General features: G+C 40.7%; 3 protein-coding genes across 5 annotated transcripts in view; all 3 read left to right on the top strand.

The window, feature by feature from the left end:
- LOC310774412 (annexin A11-like) overlaps window positions 1-4714 on the top strand; it is a 22677-nt gene extending 17963 nt beyond the window's left edge. For all 3 annotated transcript variants that reach the window (XM_083634483.1, XM_083634481.1, XM_083634482.1), the window contains 9 exons: window positions 927-1040; window positions 1361-1451; window positions 1577-1656; window positions 1742-1798; window positions 1931-2024; window positions 2235-2330; window positions 3471-3529; window positions 3653-3775; window positions 3884-4714. In XM_083634483.1, coding sequence (XP_083490609.1) covers window positions 927-1040; window positions 1361-1451; window positions 1577-1656; window positions 1742-1798; window positions 1931-2024; window positions 2235-2330; window positions 3471-3529; window positions 3653-3775; window positions 3884-3943 — 774 coding nt within the window. In that variant the 3' untranslated portion in view covers window positions 3944-4714. The remainder of the gene's footprint in view (window positions 1-926; window positions 1041-1360; window positions 1452-1576; window positions 1657-1741; window positions 1799-1930; window positions 2025-2234; window positions 2331-3470; window positions 3530-3652; window positions 3776-3883) is intronic.
- Window positions 4715-9132: 4418 nt separating this feature from the next.
- Window positions 9133-11941, top strand: oxld1 (oxidoreductase-like domain containing 1). Its single transcript, XM_083636203.1, has 2 exons — window positions 9133-9211; window positions 10911-11941. The coding sequence occupies exons 1-2, from the start codon at window positions 9161-9163 to the stop codon at window positions 11355-11357; spliced, it is 498 nt and encodes a 165-aa protein (XP_083492329.1). The 5' UTR covers window positions 9133-9160; the 3' UTR covers window positions 11358-11941.
- Window positions 11942-18215: 6274 nt separating this feature from the next.
- On the top strand, window positions 18216-19710 carry pde6gb (phosphodiesterase 6G, cGMP-specific, rod, gamma, paralog b; the record flags this gene model as incomplete). Its single annotated transcript, XM_083635748.1, has 3 exons — window positions 18216-18349; window positions 18465-18505; window positions 19634-19710. The coding sequence occupies 3 exons, from the start codon at window positions 18216-18218 to the stop codon at window positions 19708-19710; spliced, it is 252 nt and encodes an 83-aa protein (XP_083491874.1).
- Between the last annotated feature and the right edge of the window lie 2056 nt (window positions 19711-21766).

Genomic DNA, 21766 nt, shown 5'->3' with positions numbered 1-21766 from the left:
TCCCAGTAGAGGATGGGTCAAATGCAGAGGATGAATTTCCCCATGGGGATAAATAAAGGATAACTTAACTTAACTTAATAATTGCCATTACTTATGTCAAATGCACGAGCGTGTGCAGAATAAGGTGAGAGTCCAACCAAAGAAAGTGATTGAAATCAGTGTTTACATTACACAATTTTACACGTGTTAACCCACCCACCCCTCCCTACCAGACACCAATTCTTGTCTTTTTTAGGACAGGGAATCTTTAGGATGAGAGAGCAGGTCAACAGTATATGCCATATCGAAGTAGTAAATGTCATCTGAAAGGTGGGAACCTGAATTTCTTTTAACAATCTGTTTATTGGAAACTGTATGGAACAGTGGATTTTCACTCGAAACAATGATGTCTGCGTGACCGGTGGAGGCTACGCAGCTATCGGCCACTATCGGAGCCAAGTTCAGCCGATAACGATAGTTTGTAAAACGTCCTATCGCCGCCGATTAATCGGCCAAATGGATTAATTGGTCGACCTCTACTTCAGAGAGCTTGGTTGGTGCAATTGGGGAGTTGTATGAATCCATTATAGGTTGAGATCAGAAAGAGAACTTTAATAAGACATATCCCCGGTTCTCTGATAACATAGTGAGGTATCTCAGCACACTCCCCTCTTTGCCTTGAGCGAGGAAGACACATGCTTGAGAATGCCATTCCTATGGGCTGCAGTTGTTTATAAAGGTGGGCTCTCCTGTCTCTGCTGTGATTGGTCTGTCTTTGACAGACGGGGTGTCATTGGAGCTTCTGTGGTTTGATCACTAGAGGGCGCTCTTCTATAGGCTGAGATACCTCGCTGTGTTTGTTTCAGTATGTTTTCAGAGAACCAGGGATATATGCAAATAACCGAAAGTTTTGAAGTATTCCAAGCATGTGTTGTTTCTTCTTCCAGGATCTGATTAAGGACCTGTATTCAGAACTGTCTGGGAACTTCAGGAAGGTGGTCATGGCCTTGATGAAGACCCCAACTGAGCTTGATGCCTACGAGCTCAAAACCGCCACAAAGGTTAACGCTCACCAAGAAAACCTGGCAACAATTTTCTGTATATCTTTCTTTTCAATGTGAAATTGCTTATAATCCACATTATTACATATTTTGGGGACATAAAAAGATAATTTGCTGAGAAATGTTACGAGGCAGATGAAGCATTTTGTCATTTGCTGTACCGGTATTTCAAAGCTTCTCCTTTTCTTTTCTTGTTTGTATTTACATGATCTGTTGTATATTTGCATGAACATTCACCTCAAAATAGGAATGTTTTGACAATAAATCTGAAGTCGGCCAGTGGGGAGGGCTTGAACTAATCTGTTTTGTCCTCCTAACAGGGAGCTGGAACCGACGATGCATGCCTAATAGAGATCCTGGCTTCTCGCTCCAACGCGGAAATCAAGCAGATTAACCAGGTTTACCAAACAAGTGAGACGCCCCCAGGCTAGAACTACTGCTCTCCTTTATCACAGTGTATCATACCCCTGTGCTGAAAGATTGACGTGTTTTTTTTTCTTCAAAAACTTTTTTTCATCACTATTGTGTCATTACAGAGTACAAGAAGTCTCTGGCGGATGACATCCGTGGGGACACCTCCGGCCACTTCAAGACGCTCATGATGACACTTGCCCAGGTCAAGATACAACCCTTAGTTCCCGTATACCTAACGTCTATTACCAATTGCATACAGATAGAAATATTTCTCTTTGTACTTTTAGGGTAATCGTGACGAAGAAGAAAATGTGGACGTCTCTTTAGTCAAGCAAGATGCTCAGGTAAAGTCTGCTTCATTCTCATTCATAATGACAGCATGATAATGTATCCCCAATTCTTAAATTGCATATGACCTGATTACCTTTTGACTGTAGAGATATTTAGTTGTGTACATATCGATGTTCTCTTTGTAGTCCCTCTATAATGCTGGAGAGAACAAGGTGGGGACTGATGAGTCCACGTTCAATACTATTCTGTGTGCCAGGAGCAAGCCCCATCTCAGAGCAGGTACACAAACACATGATCATAAGCAACATGATAATCGGTTCAGCATTCATTCAAACATCTGAGAAAATAACTGAGAATCTGACCACAAATACCAGTGCAAATACTATTTTGGCTGTAGGTGTTTGTAACTGACTTGCGTGTGTGTGTGTGTGTGCGTGTGTGTGTGTGTGTGTGTGTGTGTGTGTGTGTGTGTGTGTGCGTGCCGTGTAGTGTTTCAGGAGTACCAGCAGATGTATGGCAAGGATATTGAGAAGATTATCAGCAGCGAGATGTCCGGGGACCTGGAGAGTGGCATGTTGGCAGTGGGTAAGAATTTTAATTTAGAATCTGCACACACATACTTACATACCCAGGAGACCACACCTAGTATACACATACAGGTCTGGTCTTCAAAGGGCGACACCCATGTATTGGTAACAGTGTTGCGGGTAGCTCATGACAAAAGTAACATATTACATGTAATATATTACTTTTAAGCAGTAACTGAGTAATAAAACGTATTACAAATATGACTTCAGTAATATTATTATACCAGTAATTCTGACAAGTAACACAAGTTACAAATTGAGGTAAAAAAAATAATCAAAGCACATAAATAAAGATAGAAATTTTCCCTAATCAAATTGTGTGTTTTTATGCAAATAACCATAGATGACAATAACAAAGGAAAAGGATAACATTTAGAATTTTGGACCATTTACACTGACCTCAAGGCGGTTTAACTTCTTTTTTGGGATGGTTCTGGGGCGGCAATTTCATTCTGCTACTGCAGTTACTTTGGTGAAAGTAATGCAAAAGTAGTGTAATAAGTAATGAGTTACTCTACACAGACAGTAATATTGTAAAGTAACTTATTACTTTCAAATGAAGGGAACTAGTAATACTGTATGTACAGTAGTATATTACATTTTGAAAGTAACTTGCCCAACACTGACTGGTAAGAGCTAGGTGCAGATATTTACTACATGACAAGTGCAGAGGCTCATCTACGTCTGTCTGATAACAATAACCCATTAACTAGGATGATGACACTATACTGTAACAGCCTCCCGGAATCATTATGGAATTTTATACCACACAATATTGATTTAGGTGGCTTGATGTTCCTAATTGAGAGGCAAAGTGAACGTCACTTCCTGCTTCAGCACTGTACCAGAGATTTTCTTCCTCAATTTATTTTCCCATAGATTTAGTAAAATGCTTATAAAAATAGTGTTACTAGGTCAAACTTAACGTTTCACTCAGACCAAAACTTAAAAAAAACATCGAAAAAATATTTTCTTTAAACCTGCTTTTCTTTTTTTACGTTTTGGTCCGAGTGAAATGTTAAGCGATCTCTCCTGTTTCTAAATATATCTGAACCGTTTCCCATAAAGTGAATCAACTCACTCATATTATTAAAAAAACCGGGGTTATATACATAACCTTAAGTTTTCTCTGTTTCAGTTAAGTGTATTCGGAATGTCCCTGCCTTCTTTGCTGAGAGGCTCTACAAGGCCATGAAGGTGAGACACACCCATCTTGTTTAGATCGATAATATTCCATTTCCATACATTATGTACTCTTTGTGTCACCCTTACTGTGTGTGTGCGTGTTTGTGTGTGTGTGTGTGTGTGTGTGTGTCTCAGGGACTTGGGACCAAGGACAGCGCCCTGATCCGGATCATGGTCACCCGCTCTGAGGTTGACCTGTTGGATGTCCGCCAGGAATATGTGAAAAACTACACCAAGTCGCTTCACACGGACATCTCTGTAAGTGTCTCCATCCCATAAACCACCTGAATAACCAGAGCACCACGGATGGATCGATGGGTGGGAGGGAGGGAGAATCAGTTGCTGATGCTTCTGTTTTATTGGCAGGGAGACACGTCAGGAGACTATAAGAAACTGCTATTGAAGATCTGTGGAGGCAGTGACTGAAAAGGAAGCAGAACATCTGCTACATCATTGAAATATCCTACAAATATATGTTTATGGGCTGACCTACAAAACTGTATGCCGTGCCACTGCTCTCAATGCAATGCTTATCTAGTAAGAACTTCATATGACCACTTTCTTTTTTTCTGTGAGGTGAAGATAAAGTACAGTACATGCCCTAATAAGATTAGATTTATAAGAGTACATTTGGATTTAAGAACTATTTATTTTTAGAAGTATATCTGAATTGTGCCAATGTTATATCTAAAGTCATGAGATTGTTTATCTGCCAGTCAGTTAATTTTCTAATGTTAAGCAATACTGAATAAAACATGAGATGTCAGAATACCTGACAGCCAAGTACCAAAGTCAGTTAGATTCAGTGTTTGCATTTCCCCTCGTTTACATTTTGCGCTTATTTTTTTCATTATACTTGTGCTGTATTCGCGGATGGGTTTCATTTTAATCTACATTTATTTGTATGTGTGTATGTATATATATATTTATACAACAGGTAGTTCCGGCCGAGCAATTTGATTGGACAAGAGGGATCCTACGAGTGCCTATATTTCATGATAATGCACTGGCGCTTCACTGTGTGTAGATCACTCCGCTTCACAGCTGCCGTAATCAACAAAATGCTTCACAGCTGTAGAGTAGACAGTAGTAAAGTAGACAGCCTGCAGTTAATTAGGCTGATTAGGCTACATTTTCTGCAAAGGGAAAGCTGGGGGGACTATTTTTGTTGGCGGAGGAATAAATACAGAAATCATCTATTTTCTCAGCTTTTTGTCATTTTTTTAATCAGCTTTGTTTAATAGAACTGTTGTATAAAAGCAATATCACACTCGAGGTCGTGCATTGTTGTCTAATATTGGCACTGCTGTGATTATCTTCGGCACTCGGCCTGCGGCCTCGTGCCTGCGACCGAATCACAGCAGTGCCAATATTAGCCAACAATGCACTCCCTCTCGTGTGATATTGCTTAAATATATATATAATATATATATACTGTATGTATATATATATATATATATATATATATATATATATATATATATATATATATATATATATAATGTATATATATATATGTATATTCATATACATTCGTATATGCCTGTCAGTGTAACATGCAACCTCAAGCGTCATGACATTTCATAAATTGTTGGTGCTTTTATCGTCAGGTGTATCCGAAAATAAATATTGGCAATCCACATTGGGAGTATTTCTGCTCCAGCATATGCGAAAATTAGCCTGGTAAACCAGCCGGTCACGTGAACTTACACTGCATTTCATTCTACCAGAACCATGCGAGTAATGTGAAAATTAGTAAGAGTAAGACAACGCTAACTGGACAAGAAACAATAAACCATCTCTTATAATATATTTAGACTCAAATGTCAAATTCATAGTCATGTCTATTAAATGCCTTTAGTGGTTCACAGACAAGCTAACCATAAGAGCAATAAAATGGTTGTCATCATAAAGCATATTATCAGCTTTGAGGTGCAATATATCCTGCATCATGACAGCTATGAAAAGATGAGGTCTTGCCAGTGGATCCAAGTTTGCAGAGGGCAGCGAGCCTTTTTGATGTTTCCTACTGACAACACCCTGAGCGAGCTATATCTCAGGAAGTAAAGCTCATAACGCTCGTAATGGACATGGTTCACTATGCTATATCAATGAACATACAATACAAATTTTGTTAGACATAAAATACATTTATTTAGGCCACATAACAGAAAGTTGTCTGCTTCATTCTTCCGTGGTAACAACTATATATAAAAAGTCTCACAGGTATTGGCACACCCCATCAATATAGGAGAATCAGTGTGACATCACAACAAAATGCACTCCGGGTGGCACTGCAGCAGTTAACTAGTATGAGTTGAAGTAAGCAGTGTATGGAGATACTCTAAGCACGTATACAATGTTAAAGGCACAATTCGAAGATATACTTGGTTGTGTTGCATTCCTGGAAAATCGTTCTCGTAGTGGGGCGGTGCAGTGCTGCCAAGTTGTGGAATGTCCAACTGTTGATGGTACTGCCAGGCCTTTTTGAGCATGTGGCGTTTCACCAGGATTATCACTGATTATAAGCTTCTCCTTCAAGCACTTGTAGAATGTCTGCAACCAGTGCTAAGCTGTTTATGTTGGGGTCTCCCAATCCTTTTCATATGAAGGAACCCCCAAATAGATCTGCGTTAGACCACACATAGCTACACATGGAAGCCCATCGGAGAAAATATGTGTCAAACATACTTGGCACAGAACAGAATTAGGCTATACTGTACCGGTTTAGACTGTAGGTGAGGTGATAGCAATAGGTCAACGAGTGAAAGCTATGAGCAAAATAGTCATCCTTGTACACACAGTATTTTCACTGTGCTAACCTCCAGGAGGTGAAATAATACTGAAATGAATAGCTAATTTTTCTGGAGACCCCTTGGAATTCCCTCAAGGACCCCTGGAAGTCCCCCGATCCCACTCTGAGAGCCACTGGTTTATGTCAAACGCAACAGCTGCATCAAAAATGGCTTCCCTTAAGTGTGTTTTCTTTATGTGCCTGCGCTCAATCTATCTTTCCCTCAATCTGAGAGAAGGCATCTCAGGAAATACCTGCCGGAGAGGGTGAAGGTGTTGAGAGAAACCTCCTCCAGCGGCAAAGACTGTTGCTGAGGAAGCCACTTGGCTGCTGGGAGAGCCTCAGAGAAAGTGGACCTTTCTGCCCCCTCCCACTGCTCACATACCTAACATACTTAGAGGTTCTCTGTGCTGGTTTGGCACTAACACACCATTACATCACATTATATGAACCAATCCTGTTTTGATTATGTGAAAGACATAGACATGTTGATGTCATATAATTGGTTGTGATTGTATGCGTGTGCAGATGTAAGCAGAAAGCAGAAACATTGGGATAGTGTAACACTATTGGTGGGGGGGATTCACCCACCCCTACAGTGCAGCATATTGTTCTAGTATGACAGATTCAGTGTGATATCACTTCCCATCTGAAGCATGAATAGAAATGGTCTCTGTCCATTCATGTCTTTAGGGTGAAAAATGAAACACGTGTCTTGATAACAACATGAAACTGTGGGATGGAGTCAGATATGATATAAAGTCAAATGATATACAGTATAAAGCAGTGGTTCTCACATTTTTTCACATGAAGGACCCCTAAACTGACAGGAATTAGACCACGGACCCCCATTTGATAATGAGTTTGATGCTTTTAGATGTTTTATTACAGAAAGTGTATAAAACCCATGACCAAAATAGTCACTGTGGTACTTATGAATGGAATTATAGCGCAAATAAATTACCCCCCTTTTGGCTGGGGACCCCCGGGGACCCCCTCACCCTGGGGGTCCCCAGACCCCCCATTTGAGATCCACTGGTATAAAGAACACAAACTAATAAATAATACAAGACTCTTGCCTGTATACATTCTGTCTATATAGTCCATAGTCCACTTCAGAATGATATTATTTGCTATCCATGATCCTTTCATAATAATATCAGCAATCTTTTAAATGTGGTTAGGCTTTTGTGTTTGCATACAGGTCTGAGTCTGTATGAACCGTGAGAGCCTCTCCCTAGGATAAAGTCACATTGTCCCCAGCCTCTGAGATAACATGCCCCACCACACACCTGGTATCCCATGCCTAGTCGAGCAGCTGCTGTGCTTCCACATAACGTTACCATGGATGTGGCTTGCAAACACTAATGTCTGCGGGGACTGCTGACTCACACTCCCTCTCTTCCATATGCTCACAACACACCCATGTGTGTACACACACACACACACACACACACACACACACACACACACACACACACACACACACACACACACAAACACACACACACACACACACACACACACACGAACACAGACACACACACACACACACACACACACACACGAACACACACACGAACACACACACACACACACCCCTCGTCCTGCATCAGTGAATGGGTCAAATAATTAAGAAGGTGGCATGACATGGCATAGTGGAGCCATAGTCTAAGAAAGAACATCAAAAGAAGACTTCACACACATGGGAAAATCTGCTTTCAAACGGTTCTAAGGCTCTTTCAGTGCAGCCTGAGTAACAAATAATTAGTTAAGAACTAGGTCAGTGAAAGTCCATCAAAGCATTTGAACAATGGGGCTTGCACTGTACAACTTTGCTATGGTTTCAGGCAGCATAGATGCAGCTGTATGGCGAAGTAGCAGACCTTATCAGAGTTTACTTTACAGCAATTCTAATCTGGACCACAATCATTCAAGCATCACGATTATCTTGAATGAATTAGGGTTCACTCTAAAGGAAGGGAAATGGTACTGATAAAAGCACAAGCATTAAAAAAAAATCAATCGACAATGAACACAAAGAAGAAATATAGGCCCACTGTTTCACTTTGGAAACATGCACTTACATCAAAGTGTTGATCTGTGCAGGTGAAGTGTTGCTCCTGGCAACTAATGAGATGAACCTGCAGTCTCTCAGCTGCAGACAGATTACAGTTGAATGTAATTAGCTAAGCCAATAAAATTGCACATGGCAACATTCCAAAATAAACATGATCAAAAGCTAGTATCTTCCTTTTCGCCCCTAACAACAACACACTATAATATATCAGATAGATAATGTTATATTATAAGACCCACAGAGACTTATAGTGTGTGTGGTAGCTAGCTACTCAATATTGAAATACTGACATCATTGTACATAATGGTATCACTATAATTTCCCTGTAAGGACTTACTTTTGACATTTCTATAGTATCCATATAAAATTTACGATTGTTAACGTTCTTTTTTGTGAGGGAAATCAGAATTTAATTTGCACATTATCATAGGACAGATACAGTATGTACTGTATAGAGAATAGTGACGCCTGCTGGCCAGAGATTATAACTACAACCTGTCTGCTGTGGACCGACCTTCTACGGTTCCCATTAGTTCAACGAATATGGAAGTCGTCGATGTCATTGGTTAAAATGTTTTATCTCGGCCAATCAGCGTTTTTGTTTACAGTTACACTGGGGGTCAAAGTTCACGGCAATGTGTGATGACGTAAGTAGCTTGCAGGACAAAATGCGCCTCGAAGGATTCTAGAAGCCCTGTCATTTCCAAAGTCAAATGAGTTGTACAGATACATAACGTTGACCAAGATACTTTTTGCCTGTGGTGTGGTGATGTTGCGTTTGGGTACACATGTCGTGAGGTCCTCGTTATCGTTACAGAAGGTTGGTAGCTAAGCTAACGGTGGAATCATAGATATGGGTGGAATAGCCACAAAGCTAACGTTACAATAGTAGCTGTGACACACAACTACAACAGCTACAGTAATAGCGGCAGTCCTCTTGCTTGGCTAGGGCTGGCTTTACACGGTGCATGAAACTTCATTTTCATGCAACTTGACATTTACACAAAGTGATTAAAAAATAATCAAGTATCATGCAAGACGGTTTGTTAACAAGCTAGCTAGATTGGTTTCATCTGTCATATTGTTTTTCTTTCTCTCGCTACAGTAGATGTACTGAATCAAGTGGGGAGTGGCATTGTAACTTGCATTTTTGTATCCTATTGTGTATCCTTTCTAACTGGATAATATCGATTTGGATGTGTTGTATCGGGGTTTACCCCGCTAGCTGGGCGCTTCTCGCTCATACTGAGCACATTAGCGCCCGGCGAACGTCACGCATTTCCCATCAAACAATCTGCCATTTTCACGTCTAGGTATAAAAGCCAGCCCCTACCTGAGTCTTCACGTGAAGTGAAGACGCTATCCGATGCGCAACATCCTCTTCTTTTACCAACATATAGTTGACTCTTCCAAATGTTGCATAAAATCCACTTTTCTGTCTTTCAAAAACCGAAAATCATTCATCTTGAGCACTCCTTCTTCTTCTCTGATCTGGAGCATTGAGCAACCCGGAACAACGACTCACTGTTTACTCACTAATGCCCCCACACTTCCGCAATGGTATTGCACCTACTATTGGCACAAAATGCAGAAATGTAGGTGCAATACCATTTCGGAAGTGTTGATTGAATGGAATTGAATTGAATTAGCCTTTATTGTCTCCCTTGGGAGAAATTCTTTTTGGGCATCAAGAGACACAGCGTTAGACATATACATATTGACATATAGACAGTGCAATCAGACGACAATTCACATTAAATTCCTACAGTGTACATATACATCAAGCATACCCAGTGGTAAAATATTGCACCAGCCCTCCACAAAAAAAGAGAAAATGTTGAAATGAAAAATTATTAAATATTGCACCGCTTCCCTAAGAATAGAACATGATGAGCTGTACTAAGTTGGTCTGCGTTATCTCTTACTATTGAGTGCTTTAATGGACAGTGGGACAAAGGAAAATTTATACCTGTTCAATTTACAGTTTGGTAACCTGTACCTTCTGCCTGACGGCAGCATCTCATACTCTTTATGGAGGATGTGATTGGGGTCGCAGGTAATTTTGAGGCCCTGCTTCCTCGCCGTCTCCTGTGTGGGGGGCATTGGTGAGTAAACAGTGAGTCGTTCCGAGTTGCTCCAGATGAATGATTTTCGGTTTTTGAAAGACAGAAAAGTGGATTTTATGCAACAATTTGGAAGAGTCAACTATATGTTGGTAAAAGAAGAGGATGTTGCGCATGGGATAGCGTCTTCACTTCACGTGAAGACTCAGGTAGGGGCTGGCTTTTATACCTAGACGTGAAAATGGCAGATTGTTTGATGGGAAATGCGTGACGTTCGCCCGGCGCTAATGTGCTCAGTATGAGCGAGAAGCGCCCGGCTAGCGGGGTAATATCGGGGTGCTAAGTGCGTTGCCGAGGACCATGCTACCTGCTTTACCACATCAAAACGGTTGCTGTGAAAAGGGTCTATTAACTGCACTGCAAACAAATGGTGCATTCTGCTTATTTTTCTGTTAGCTGTGCATCCTCTCCCTACTACACATGAGACACCAGTTCTGTCTTTGCTCTCGGCAGTCATGCTGGAGAGGTCTACACAGGCAGTTGTGCTGGAGAGGTCTACACAAGCAGTCGTCGTGCTGGAGACGTCTACACAGTGGGACCGTCAGCCTGTGTGCCAGACCAGATTCACCTGCCCCTCCCACGCTAACTGAGTCATCCAAGAACGGTGACCTCAAAGGTAACCCCACTACCTCCGCTTGGTCCCCTGACCAGGGCCCGCCGCCCGCACCCACCCACTGCTGCATGAGTGGGTGTCATAACTGTGTGTGGATTGAACATGCGGAGCAGCTCCTGGCATACTACCATGACGGGGGCGACCAGGCGCTAGCTGCCATAGAGGAGAATGTCCTGGATGAGAACCTTAAAGCCTACCTGAAGATGGAGATCAGACTCCTGAAGAAGTGACACATGTATTTACTGCCAATTGTATCTACTACAGCAGTGATCCCCAAACTGTGGTCCACGAGCCCTGCTGACTGCCATTAGCCTTAGCCTATCGGCAAATGGAAACAGCAACAAACAGCCTAATTGTTATTGTAAACATCGATATCGGCACAGAACTTCTCAATCGGTGCATCCCTAGGTGTTATTTAGCATTGCTGATGCTATTGCATGGTTAAATCAGTGAATATTATTTTATGAAGACAATTGTTGGTATACTCAATAGGAAGTGGTATTTGGGAACTTTGGTTTGATATATAGTGGTACTTGGTCTGAACATTTTGGCAACCTCTGTACTACAGTATTGAAATTTGCAGGGATTTTATTTATTTATTTATGTAAGGCCTTTTTGACTATGTGGAAGCACTTTATAACTCTGTCTTGTCGCACATATCTATTTATATCGAACTATATTATTTTAATTTATACATTTCAATGGTCAGGAATAGTCTCATTTTTGTCACTGAATACATATCTCAAAAGTTAAAGGCTGAATTTGCAGCAATATGAAATTGACACAAGCTTGTCTGACACAAGATCGTTTGGTGGCTGTTGTTGAAATGTTGGGATCCACACACTGTTTTCACAGCAGCCATTTTGAGTGTCAAAGCAGGGTAAACACAGGTGTGATGGGCAAGCTACTTGGAAAATGTAGTAAGCTAAGCTATCAGTTACTCTCGATTAAATCTAGCTAAACTACATTGAAGCTATCCCCAGAGAAATGTAGCAAGCTAAGCTACGAGCAACATGGCAAAAGCAGCTTGCTACATCAAAGCTACTTTTTTTTCTCACATTGAATCAACTTCATGTCAAAGAACAACTTTCCACCAAACAAATAGGCAGACAAAAAAAATCTAATTTTGATTGTTTATTATATTATAAAACACACTGAAACTCATTGGCACAATATTCAAAAACAGACAATAAAACCTGAACGTTTTCTTCATCACTGCCAGTGGCTCCCTCTGGCTCTGCCATCTTTCAAAGTTCGTTGCTGATGTGACTTCGCCAGCACATGACATATTTTGCCCTACCCTTAACCAACCGGCAGTCTTTATTGCCTAAACCCAACCCAATCAGTGGCAGAGTAGTGCCGGGTCTTGCTGCAAGAGAGGCAAGGATGCTAAAAAGCAAGGATGAGACAACAACACTTGTCCATCATAATGGAACTGGAAGTGCTTTATTGGCTACATAGGCACACTTGACATATGCAATGTCTCCTCCTGTTTAATCCAAACCGCAGCAGAAATCTCCACTGCGTGCTTTGCTCATAGATTTTCTCTGGCGAGTAGCTTGTAGCTTTTGTGGGAAGCTACAAGCTACTTGGGTCTATAAATAGCTTATCTACTGAAAAAGCTACTTGGTTCAAAAGTAGTGAAGCTACAACCAAGCTACTGAGAAATGTAGTTAAGCTATGTAGCTTCGCTACTTGTAGCAAGCTATTGCCCAACACTACAATGAGGGCACTGGAACACCCACACACATTGGTTAGACCTGTGTTTGCCCTGCTTACCTCAAAATGGCTGCTGTGAAAAGGGTCTAATAAAAAAATCCAATCATAGCTAATGGACAAAACAGTTACAGCTTGTGGCCATGAGACACATTTCAATATCTAGATTCTCACAGCGCTCACCTCATTGTGCCAGTTTATTCACGCTGGAGTTTCATTCTTGGGCCTATTGAGACTATGGATTTATTGAATTTTTCCTGTTAACTTGATCTTAACCACTGATCTTGTTTTCCCCTCAGTTATGAAACACATTTGTAAAAATCAGTTTTGATTTCCACCCCCTTTTGATTAATCTGTTTTGATGGAAGTTTGAATTGAAGTGTGAAAAGTAAATTTATTTTCTTTCTGGATAGTTTGTTTTCTTTTCTTTCTTTTTCATGCATTTATTTGTCAAATATCTGTTAAATAAATGTACCATAACTTGTCTATATTTATAAAATGACAACTCTTGTTATTGCTTTCTTTGGCTTCCCTTCAGCCTACTAGCCACTAGGGAGTGCCAAATAGTCATGATTGGCTGATCCTCTTAACATTTTCACTTTGAATCATGTCTCTTAGCTCAGCTCTAAAGACACCTTCCAAAGAGTGTTAGAACATAGTTAATAACTACATAAATCACTCAACTTAATTTAAGAACAATTGTTTTCAGCCCATTCACTTGTGCAAACATAACTAACAAATGCAAACAACTTCTATAAATCCAGTATTTAAATAACCAAAACACTTCATTTTGAATTGATTTAAATGACAAGTTTGCAATCAGTCAGATAGACTTCCTTCAAACCTTCAAAACCATTTTTGAGTCACGCTTTGCAAATACAGAATAATGTTAAAATACAGAAAGTATTAAAACTTTATTTTATGGGGGGATTTAAAAGCCCCCGTCACCCCAGTTGCAAGGGCAATTCTAGATTTTTTAGGGGCATTTTGCCCCGAGCTCCCGCTAATTTCCTACCCTGATCTCAATGACTATGAATCAGCGACAGTCTGCTGATAGTGATGCACTGTAATAAGTGTAATACGTCCTGATTACCCAGGAGTGAATGGGCAACGTCGGGGCCGCCAGCGAGGGAGCAGAGATATTCTTTGATCTGCGTTACACAAATCTGATCAGGGAATGAGCCGTTTCAACATGACCGTGCCAGTGTCCCCGCTGACTCTGACGTAGTGGAACAAATGAAAGACGTGCTGATAGGAGATTTAGTGCCTGTCACCACTGCAGTGTGTCACATTGCATGCTATAAGGGCCGTGTTGTAACTGTCTCCCAGCTTGAAAGTGGTCATATTGTTTACGTATTGTGTCAAATTCAATTCTTAGATTGAGATGAACCATTTGTATTATTTATTTATTTTCATTTTTTGTGTGGCAGCATAATCAGCCAGATGCATGTAGATCTAAAGGGTGAGATAAAGCTGCCTCATACAGACGTGTAATTCCTTTAACTAACAAATCAATGAATGGGATCATTCTAGATAATAGAATTGTTAATTTGCATCGATTCTACCCCTCTGTCTTGTGTGACTTGTGAGTGATTGTGATGACCCTCCCACTCTAGCCTGCATGGTATCCAGCCCCAATGATATGTAGAGTGCTGACAACTGCGATTCATATGTTCATAAATTCATATCGTTGCTCCAACCTAGAGCCAGGTTGCAAGCATAGATAAGCAACATCATTCAGTTCTTATTCATGGCTTACAAAGAGCCGCTGAGGGCTTAAGGGTCATCACACACGTCCAGACAGATGCACCCTGGGAGGGCGATAATGACCCTCTACCTCACATCCCAACCAGAACACACGAGCCCCTCCTACTGCACGTGTCCAAATAACAATGGGGCAACTTCAGAATGGTCAGTGGCCAGTAACATAATGCAATATGCATCCTGTGACGAATTCACAATAAGAGGCGGTGAACTGTTGTTGGACCATGAGCACACTTTCTCCACCAAATGAAGAGGGCAAATTAATCCTGTCCCTGTTTATGACCAATGTAATTAACTTATCAGAAGTCCTTGTAATCCAGAGCTGTAGAGTGATTGATTTCTGTTATTAGCCTTGTCTGTCTTAGCATGGGGGGGGGGGGGGTCACCCTGGCTGTGGGGAATTACATTGTACTGTAACTAGTAACTAACTTCCATTGAGGTTAGTTCTATCTGAGACTTCAGGAGGATGGAGGATTCGACTCACTTTTTTTTCCCATCCAAAAATTAGATTGCTGCAGACTCACTTTATGTCATAGTACTATTGGCATTTTATTGTAATGGAGTAGGCCTTCATATCTCAGCAATTTTCATTCAGACATTATACAACCAACGCTACAGATTATATTTTGCTGTTAGCCCATATTTATGATATTCAATCCAAATTATTGAATGCCATTATAGTGCACATGACATACATCGGTAACACTTTATAATAACCTTCAGTAGTAAGTCATTTATAAGCTATTAGTTAATGATGAACTAATCATTTACAAAACATTAATATACATTTGTAGATGATTCAGTTGTAAGTCATTCAAAGTTTTTATATTCCAACCTGTCTCTATACACATTTGTTAATCATGAACAAATGGTGAGCAAATAGTAAATGAAAAAAATCATTAACTAATAGCTTCTAAATGACTTACTACTGAACGTTATTATAACGTGTTACTCATAAATCTACTCCCCACAAGTGCAAGCGAGGCAGACTCGTCAGTTCAATAGCAGGCCTCCCAAGAAGCGGATCCAGGGGTGAGACTAGTATCTGGCACTGTGTCATATTCATTCAAAGTCTCCACATATTTATCCTGTGTGACTGATGTGCTCGATTTCGTTCACAGGTTTGGTGATGATATACCTGCCATGGAGGGCTTAGGCACAGGTAGGTCACCTCTTTATTAAGATGCATCTCCCATCTTTTGGCTTTAGATGTTCAGTTCAGTTGTCTTTGTATCTGGGTAACAGAAATGGAAATGAGCAAGAGTAGGAGAAGACAAATGTCTCCTATTCTTGGCCAGTGGATGAATAAGATTAAGATTAAACCCCCACGTGAAATTTGTCCTTTGCTTTTTACCCATCCTGGCTCGTCCTCCATGGTTCAGGCCAGGAGCAGTGGGCAGCTGCAGTGAAGCTGCCCGCGGACCAACTTCTTCCAACCGCCGCTGGTCAGATGACGATCTTCTGCATGTTTTTAGTGGGGGGTTATATATGGAGGAACCCCAGGGGGCACGGGGAGAACATGCAAACTCCACACAGAAAGGCCCTTTCGATGAGATAGCCCACGTGGGCGGTTGGCACCTGAGGACATGGGGGGGGACACACCCTCAGTGCCCACAGCATCCAGGCGGGAATCAAACCCAGGACCTTCTAGCTGTGAGGTGACAGCGCTACCACTGCGCCACCGTGCCCCGAATATAGTTTATTGCAGTACAGTATGGAACTGTATTCAAAAAAGCTTATTGGGACAAATTAATAGTATATTGCAGGTAAATTGAAAGGGGTAGAACTTAATCCCTGTGTTGCAAAGTGTTGACAGGGACGCTAGGCATTGCATTTCTAATCTGTCAAGCGGCTCAGCATATAAAAGAGCTTGGCCTTCACTAGCATAGAAGTCCACGCGTCTACTGGAGAGACTGCTGCTGCGCTCACACCCACTCGTCGGGCTGTCCTTCACCCAAGCAGCTGGTGAGTAGACCATCTCCACCGTGACAGCGAATGATTACAGATGTTGTTCTTGAGCTACATGGGATTTGGGTACAGTTGTGCTAACCTGCCATGAAAGCCAGTGACAGTGGTTATTGCTACTCTGGAGCTGCAATGGAATTCATAGTATACAATCACCATGGCTGCAAGATGTTATGGATATTGTTATTCTGTCTTTCCGAACTCAATGGATTTGTGCTTAATTGACTTGAACTGAAAAGAATGAGGGTATCTGTCATAGGTTTTTTTAATCAAGATAAAACCTCAGTGGGGTTTGTGTTGAGTGCATTGTTTTTGGAATTATCATCCTATTAGGTCAGTGAACAGATTCAGTGAAGTGCCTAATCTGTTGTGTTGCAGTGAACACAACATTTTAAATTTATTCCAAAAACACCAAACATCAGTTTCAGCTCTATGATTCACATCATCAGGTGTTGAAGCGCCACAGTGTATAAGAAACATACAAGTCTTGGCCAGTTATAAGAAATGACATGACCAATCAATGAAATATGAACAACGTTATGCAACGTGATTATTCACAACGCAAATATTCTGCTCTTGCTTAATACCAGATTAAGGAATAAAAGTAATGTCTGCTTATATACAGTAAATACTTTATGATTTTCTTCCATTCTTTACATTTTCCCCTTTGTACCTCTTTACAAAAACGGAAGAATCAGCTGTTCTCCAGATGCAGTAGGTAACAGAGAGAGAACGTGGCTCGTTAATGCTGCACGTTAATGGCAACTCATGAGCAGCAACTTCTATTCAATACATGGACTCTGAATTATCAAATAAGTTCAATAATATTATTAGTTATACGGTAGTTAAATAAGTTCTTAATTGTTGAAAGAGTGAATAAGAAGTTACATCATCACCATTTTCAAATAAAAAAGTTATTATATAGTATATTTTCCTTGACATTTTGAGCTAAAACTAACTGGACCCTGAAAGTGTATTGTTTGTATGAATCAAGTTAATCAGGGTATACTGTCATACTGCTATCATAGCATACAGTATAATATGATTATGTCTCATCCTCAATCCAAACATGTGTTGAGGTTCTATTACAAACTGCATGGAGGTCATTGCAGCAGGATGCAGTGAGAGGGTGGATGCATTGATTAGACCCTCAGTGCGTGCTCAGCATATCTGATGTGCTGGCCTTGCTCTAACCAGATTAGCCCATGTGTGGATGTTCCAAACAGAGACAGGGGGAATACATATTAACTTGAGCCGGGGATTATAGAAATTGGGTCAGCCTCTCTCTCCAAGGTAGTCCATCTCAGATATGAAATGACAAGGAAATATGAGTATAAACCCTCATCAGACGAGTAAGACGATTAGGGCCGGTAATGTCAGACAAAGGGGAGAGAGGCTTCACACTAATGGTTACATTCAATTATTTGTTAAAGCCTCTAATACAGGGGTGGCCAAACTTTTTTGGTTGTAGCAGTTGTAGCAATAGTATTCGTGGGTTGAGCGCGTTGTATGTGATTTTCTATGGTTGCACACGCTAATTTCTGAACCTCCTGTGTGTCTTCCAAAGATAATCATCAAGACTGTACTCCAGAGAGGTGTCCTTCAAAGCCAACAACCCAGGCACAGTACCATAACTACTCAGAATGAACGAGGGGAAACCCAAGTCGGCCACCCGTGTCACCGGGGGGCCTGCCACCCCACGCAAGGGACCACCCAAGTTCAAGCAGAGGCAGACTCGTCAGTTCAAGAGCAAGCCACCCAAGAAAGGGATCCAGGGGTGAGTCTGGCATGTGATGCTTTCTTCATATTCATTCCAAAGTCTCCACATAAAGGAGATATAGCTGTTTATCACATGTGGCTGATGTGCTTAATTTCTTCTACTTCTTTCACAGCTTTGGTGATGATATTCCTGGCATGGAGGGCTTAGGCACAGGTAGGTTCTCTTCTTTATTAAGATGCATCTCCCATCTTTGGTGTTTAGATGTTAAGCTCAGTTGTCTTTCTTTGTATCTGGGTAACAGAAATGGAAATGAGAGCAGAATAAGACAAACATCTCGTACTCTTGACCAATGGATGAATATGTTGATTGTACAGTATGGAGTGTTTTATTGGAACAAATGGAGGCAGATTGCAGGCGAATTGAGAGGGTGAGAACGTATATGCCGTTCAAGACAACTCGTAACATGGGGGAAAAACGAGCTCCGACCGGTCAAAAATGAATTGAACGGTTGTCGAGGTCGGAATTACAGGTTGGAAATTCGGGTATCATTTCAGAGCTCCGGTTTGTCCGAGTTGACGTCATCAAAGTGTTGGTTGAGCTCATTTGAGGTGCAATTATGCAATATGTGTTTATATTGTTTATATTTTGCTCTGATAGCAATATGTTGAATTCAACAGCTATTTTACCAGTTAAATTACGGTAGCTGTGTATGTTTGTGCAACGTACGGTGGTGCAGTAGAAGCGCTGTCGCCACAGCTCGAAGGTCCTGGGTTCGATTCCCACCTGGGACGCTTTGAACGCGACACCTGTAATCAACTAGTTGATCACATTTACCTGTGTCAAGCAACCTCCACATCTCCGGAGTGGGAATATTTGTGATTCTATTGAAAAAGAATAGCTCAGAGCAGCTCATTAGAAAAATATATAAATTAACTTGAACTGTTCATTTTTGGGGGAATGTGAACTTCGTTCAAAATTCACAATTGTGAACTATGAACGTGAATCTACTGTAGTTCGTTTTAAGCTGTGTGAACTGAACTCCGAGCTAGCTCTTACAGTATGTGAACTTGCACAACACTGAGTGGCAGCAGTCTGGGTCCCGGCTTAACTAGGCTTGCCTATAGTCTTTCAACAAACTGTGAACCGTTTGTTAAAAAAAGGGGAAAAGAACTGGCAACCTAGTTCCTTCTTCTTCTTTTTCTGATGTTACATATTTCTGTGAAAATAATAATAAATAAAGTATAAAAAATAGGAAACAGGGGGGGAAATATGTATTTCCCATCAGGTGCTGTTATCTGTTGACACCCATCCGAAAACAAAGCTGTTTGTGTTTCTTTGCAGACATCACTGTAATTTGCCCCTGGGAGGCCTTCAATCACCTTGAGCTGCATGAGCTGGCCCAGTATGGTATCATCTGAGGGCTCCTGCAGAGTCCCACCACCCTCTGTGGACTCCAGGCCTCCTCCACGCACTGCAGGCTCCACCTCCCTAGCTTGCAATGGAATCGTGCGGGTGCACCTACAAAAAAAAAAAAAAAACAGCTAAAAATAATTGTCCACTTAGACTGGATACTTTGTTTCCATTGTCTGCAGCACAGAGTTCCCATTATGTATTCTGCTCATGTTTAGGATCTGTCGATTTATCTGACACTCGTTAAATCTACACTGTTATCTGCAATGTTTTCGTCTCTTTCTCTCATACTCTCCTTTCCCTACACTTTCTCCTTCTGTCCTTTTTTCTATTCTTATTCTCATGGTCAAAACGTGAAACGTACACAAGCAAGGCAGCCTCAAATTGAGTACTACAAGTGACAAACCCGTGAAATGGGTGGGTTCCCATTTCATGTGCTCTTCGCCATCTGAGAAGCTGAATGTATGCACAAATCTGACTTCTGTACAACAGAACAAGAACAACAGCTAGCCATTGCTGAGCATAATCATTCAGTGGGATAATGTCAATTAATCCTCATCCACATGCACCCACCTTCACCAGGGTACATACTGTATTTCTTCATACTCCCCTTTATCTAAATGTTTTTCAACTTTGTATACCAACACACAATGTGTGAATCTAGTCTGTATTCTCTGGGATAGATGCTTGTCATTTTTGGCAGTTTGGACAACCTCCGTGTTTCTCTCTTCACAAACATCAAGAAAGAAATTAAAATGTGTTTCAGTATTTCTAAAAAGAATAAATATCCAGGGCATTGATCTGATCGGAGTAGGCTACACAAAGCAGAATTCCATGCAAATATGTTGCATCAGGCCATTGTGATTTGGAAAGGCAATAGTTTGTGTTGTGTCATGAATTTGGGCAGGTGTTGTGCACGTTTTGTCACAATGTTATCCATCCATGCATATCATCGTTGTGTTTGCTTGTTTTCACATTAGTTTCATCTCTCTTCCATTTATATTAGCTCCCTTGTACTATATTCACATGGAACTATGTCTTAAATATGTTTGCATGTTTGACTGTTGATTTTTTTTCTCCTCACATGATGGCATTGTGCCCTTGTTTGTTCTACTCTATATTTGTCTTTTTAAGATCATTATTATAGCATTCATTTGAGATCTGTTATCTTGTAGCGTAGGCCGGAGATGTGTTGTGTCACATAACATCATTCACTCTCTCTTTCATCCATCATTCATCGTTACACGTTTGCGCTTTTGATTTCATCATCCTCATTTCATTTCATTTTCTTCATCATCGTTGTCATTGAGCCAACATTCTTTTCAGATTCAACATTCAGAGTAGTGCCCTCGACGATCCTCATCAGCACCAATCTGTCATACACATCATGTGAGATCTATGAAAATCTCAGCATGATTTGCATTCATCTTTACACTTAGCCATTGTTCTATTCGAGAAGATGAAGGCTGTGGTCCATCCAATGAGTTGGTATCTTTGCTCTGATGATGAGCAGCTGATGATGATATAGCCTACTAGAGTTGGTGGATTTTGAGTGATGTTCAAATTCTGATTCCTGTGCGTGCACTGTAGAAGGCTGATCGAGAGGGATGAGTCAAGTGGATGTTTCAGCACATGCCAAAATCTTAACATGTGAAATGGAGCTTTGTCTTGATGAGGTAAAACAAACCAAATAAAGCATAAAAAATAAAACAAACCCTGTGCTGGATTTTTTTTCCCATCAATTCCTCAAACAAATAATATCAAAGGATTACAGTAATCTGGTTACAGAAAATTAGAACTGTCACCAACAATTACCATAAACAATAACGAAATGTTATATAGCACATTTTATATAGCCTAACTATTATTCGCATTATTTATTGATTTATTATTTATTATTATGAAGGGGCAATAAAAATACAAATAGTCATTTATCAGTTTATTCAATTATTCAATATTATGTCATGTGTTTTACATTAAAGGAAAAAGCTAGCCTAGACAGTAATGTCGGGTGCATTGAAGTCAGCTATTGTATGATTTTCCCTGGTCCTCCTGTCCAACATA

The sequence above is a fragment of the Poromitra crassiceps genome, assembly GCF_964638095.1.
Source record: "Poromitra crassiceps genome assembly, chromosome: 4".
Classification (NCBI taxonomy): Eukaryota; Metazoa; Chordata; class Actinopteri; order Beryciformes; family Melamphaidae; genus Poromitra; species Poromitra crassiceps.
The sequence above is the reverse complement of the archived record's forward strand: the minus strand, read 5'-3'. Positions and strand labels throughout refer to the sequence as shown.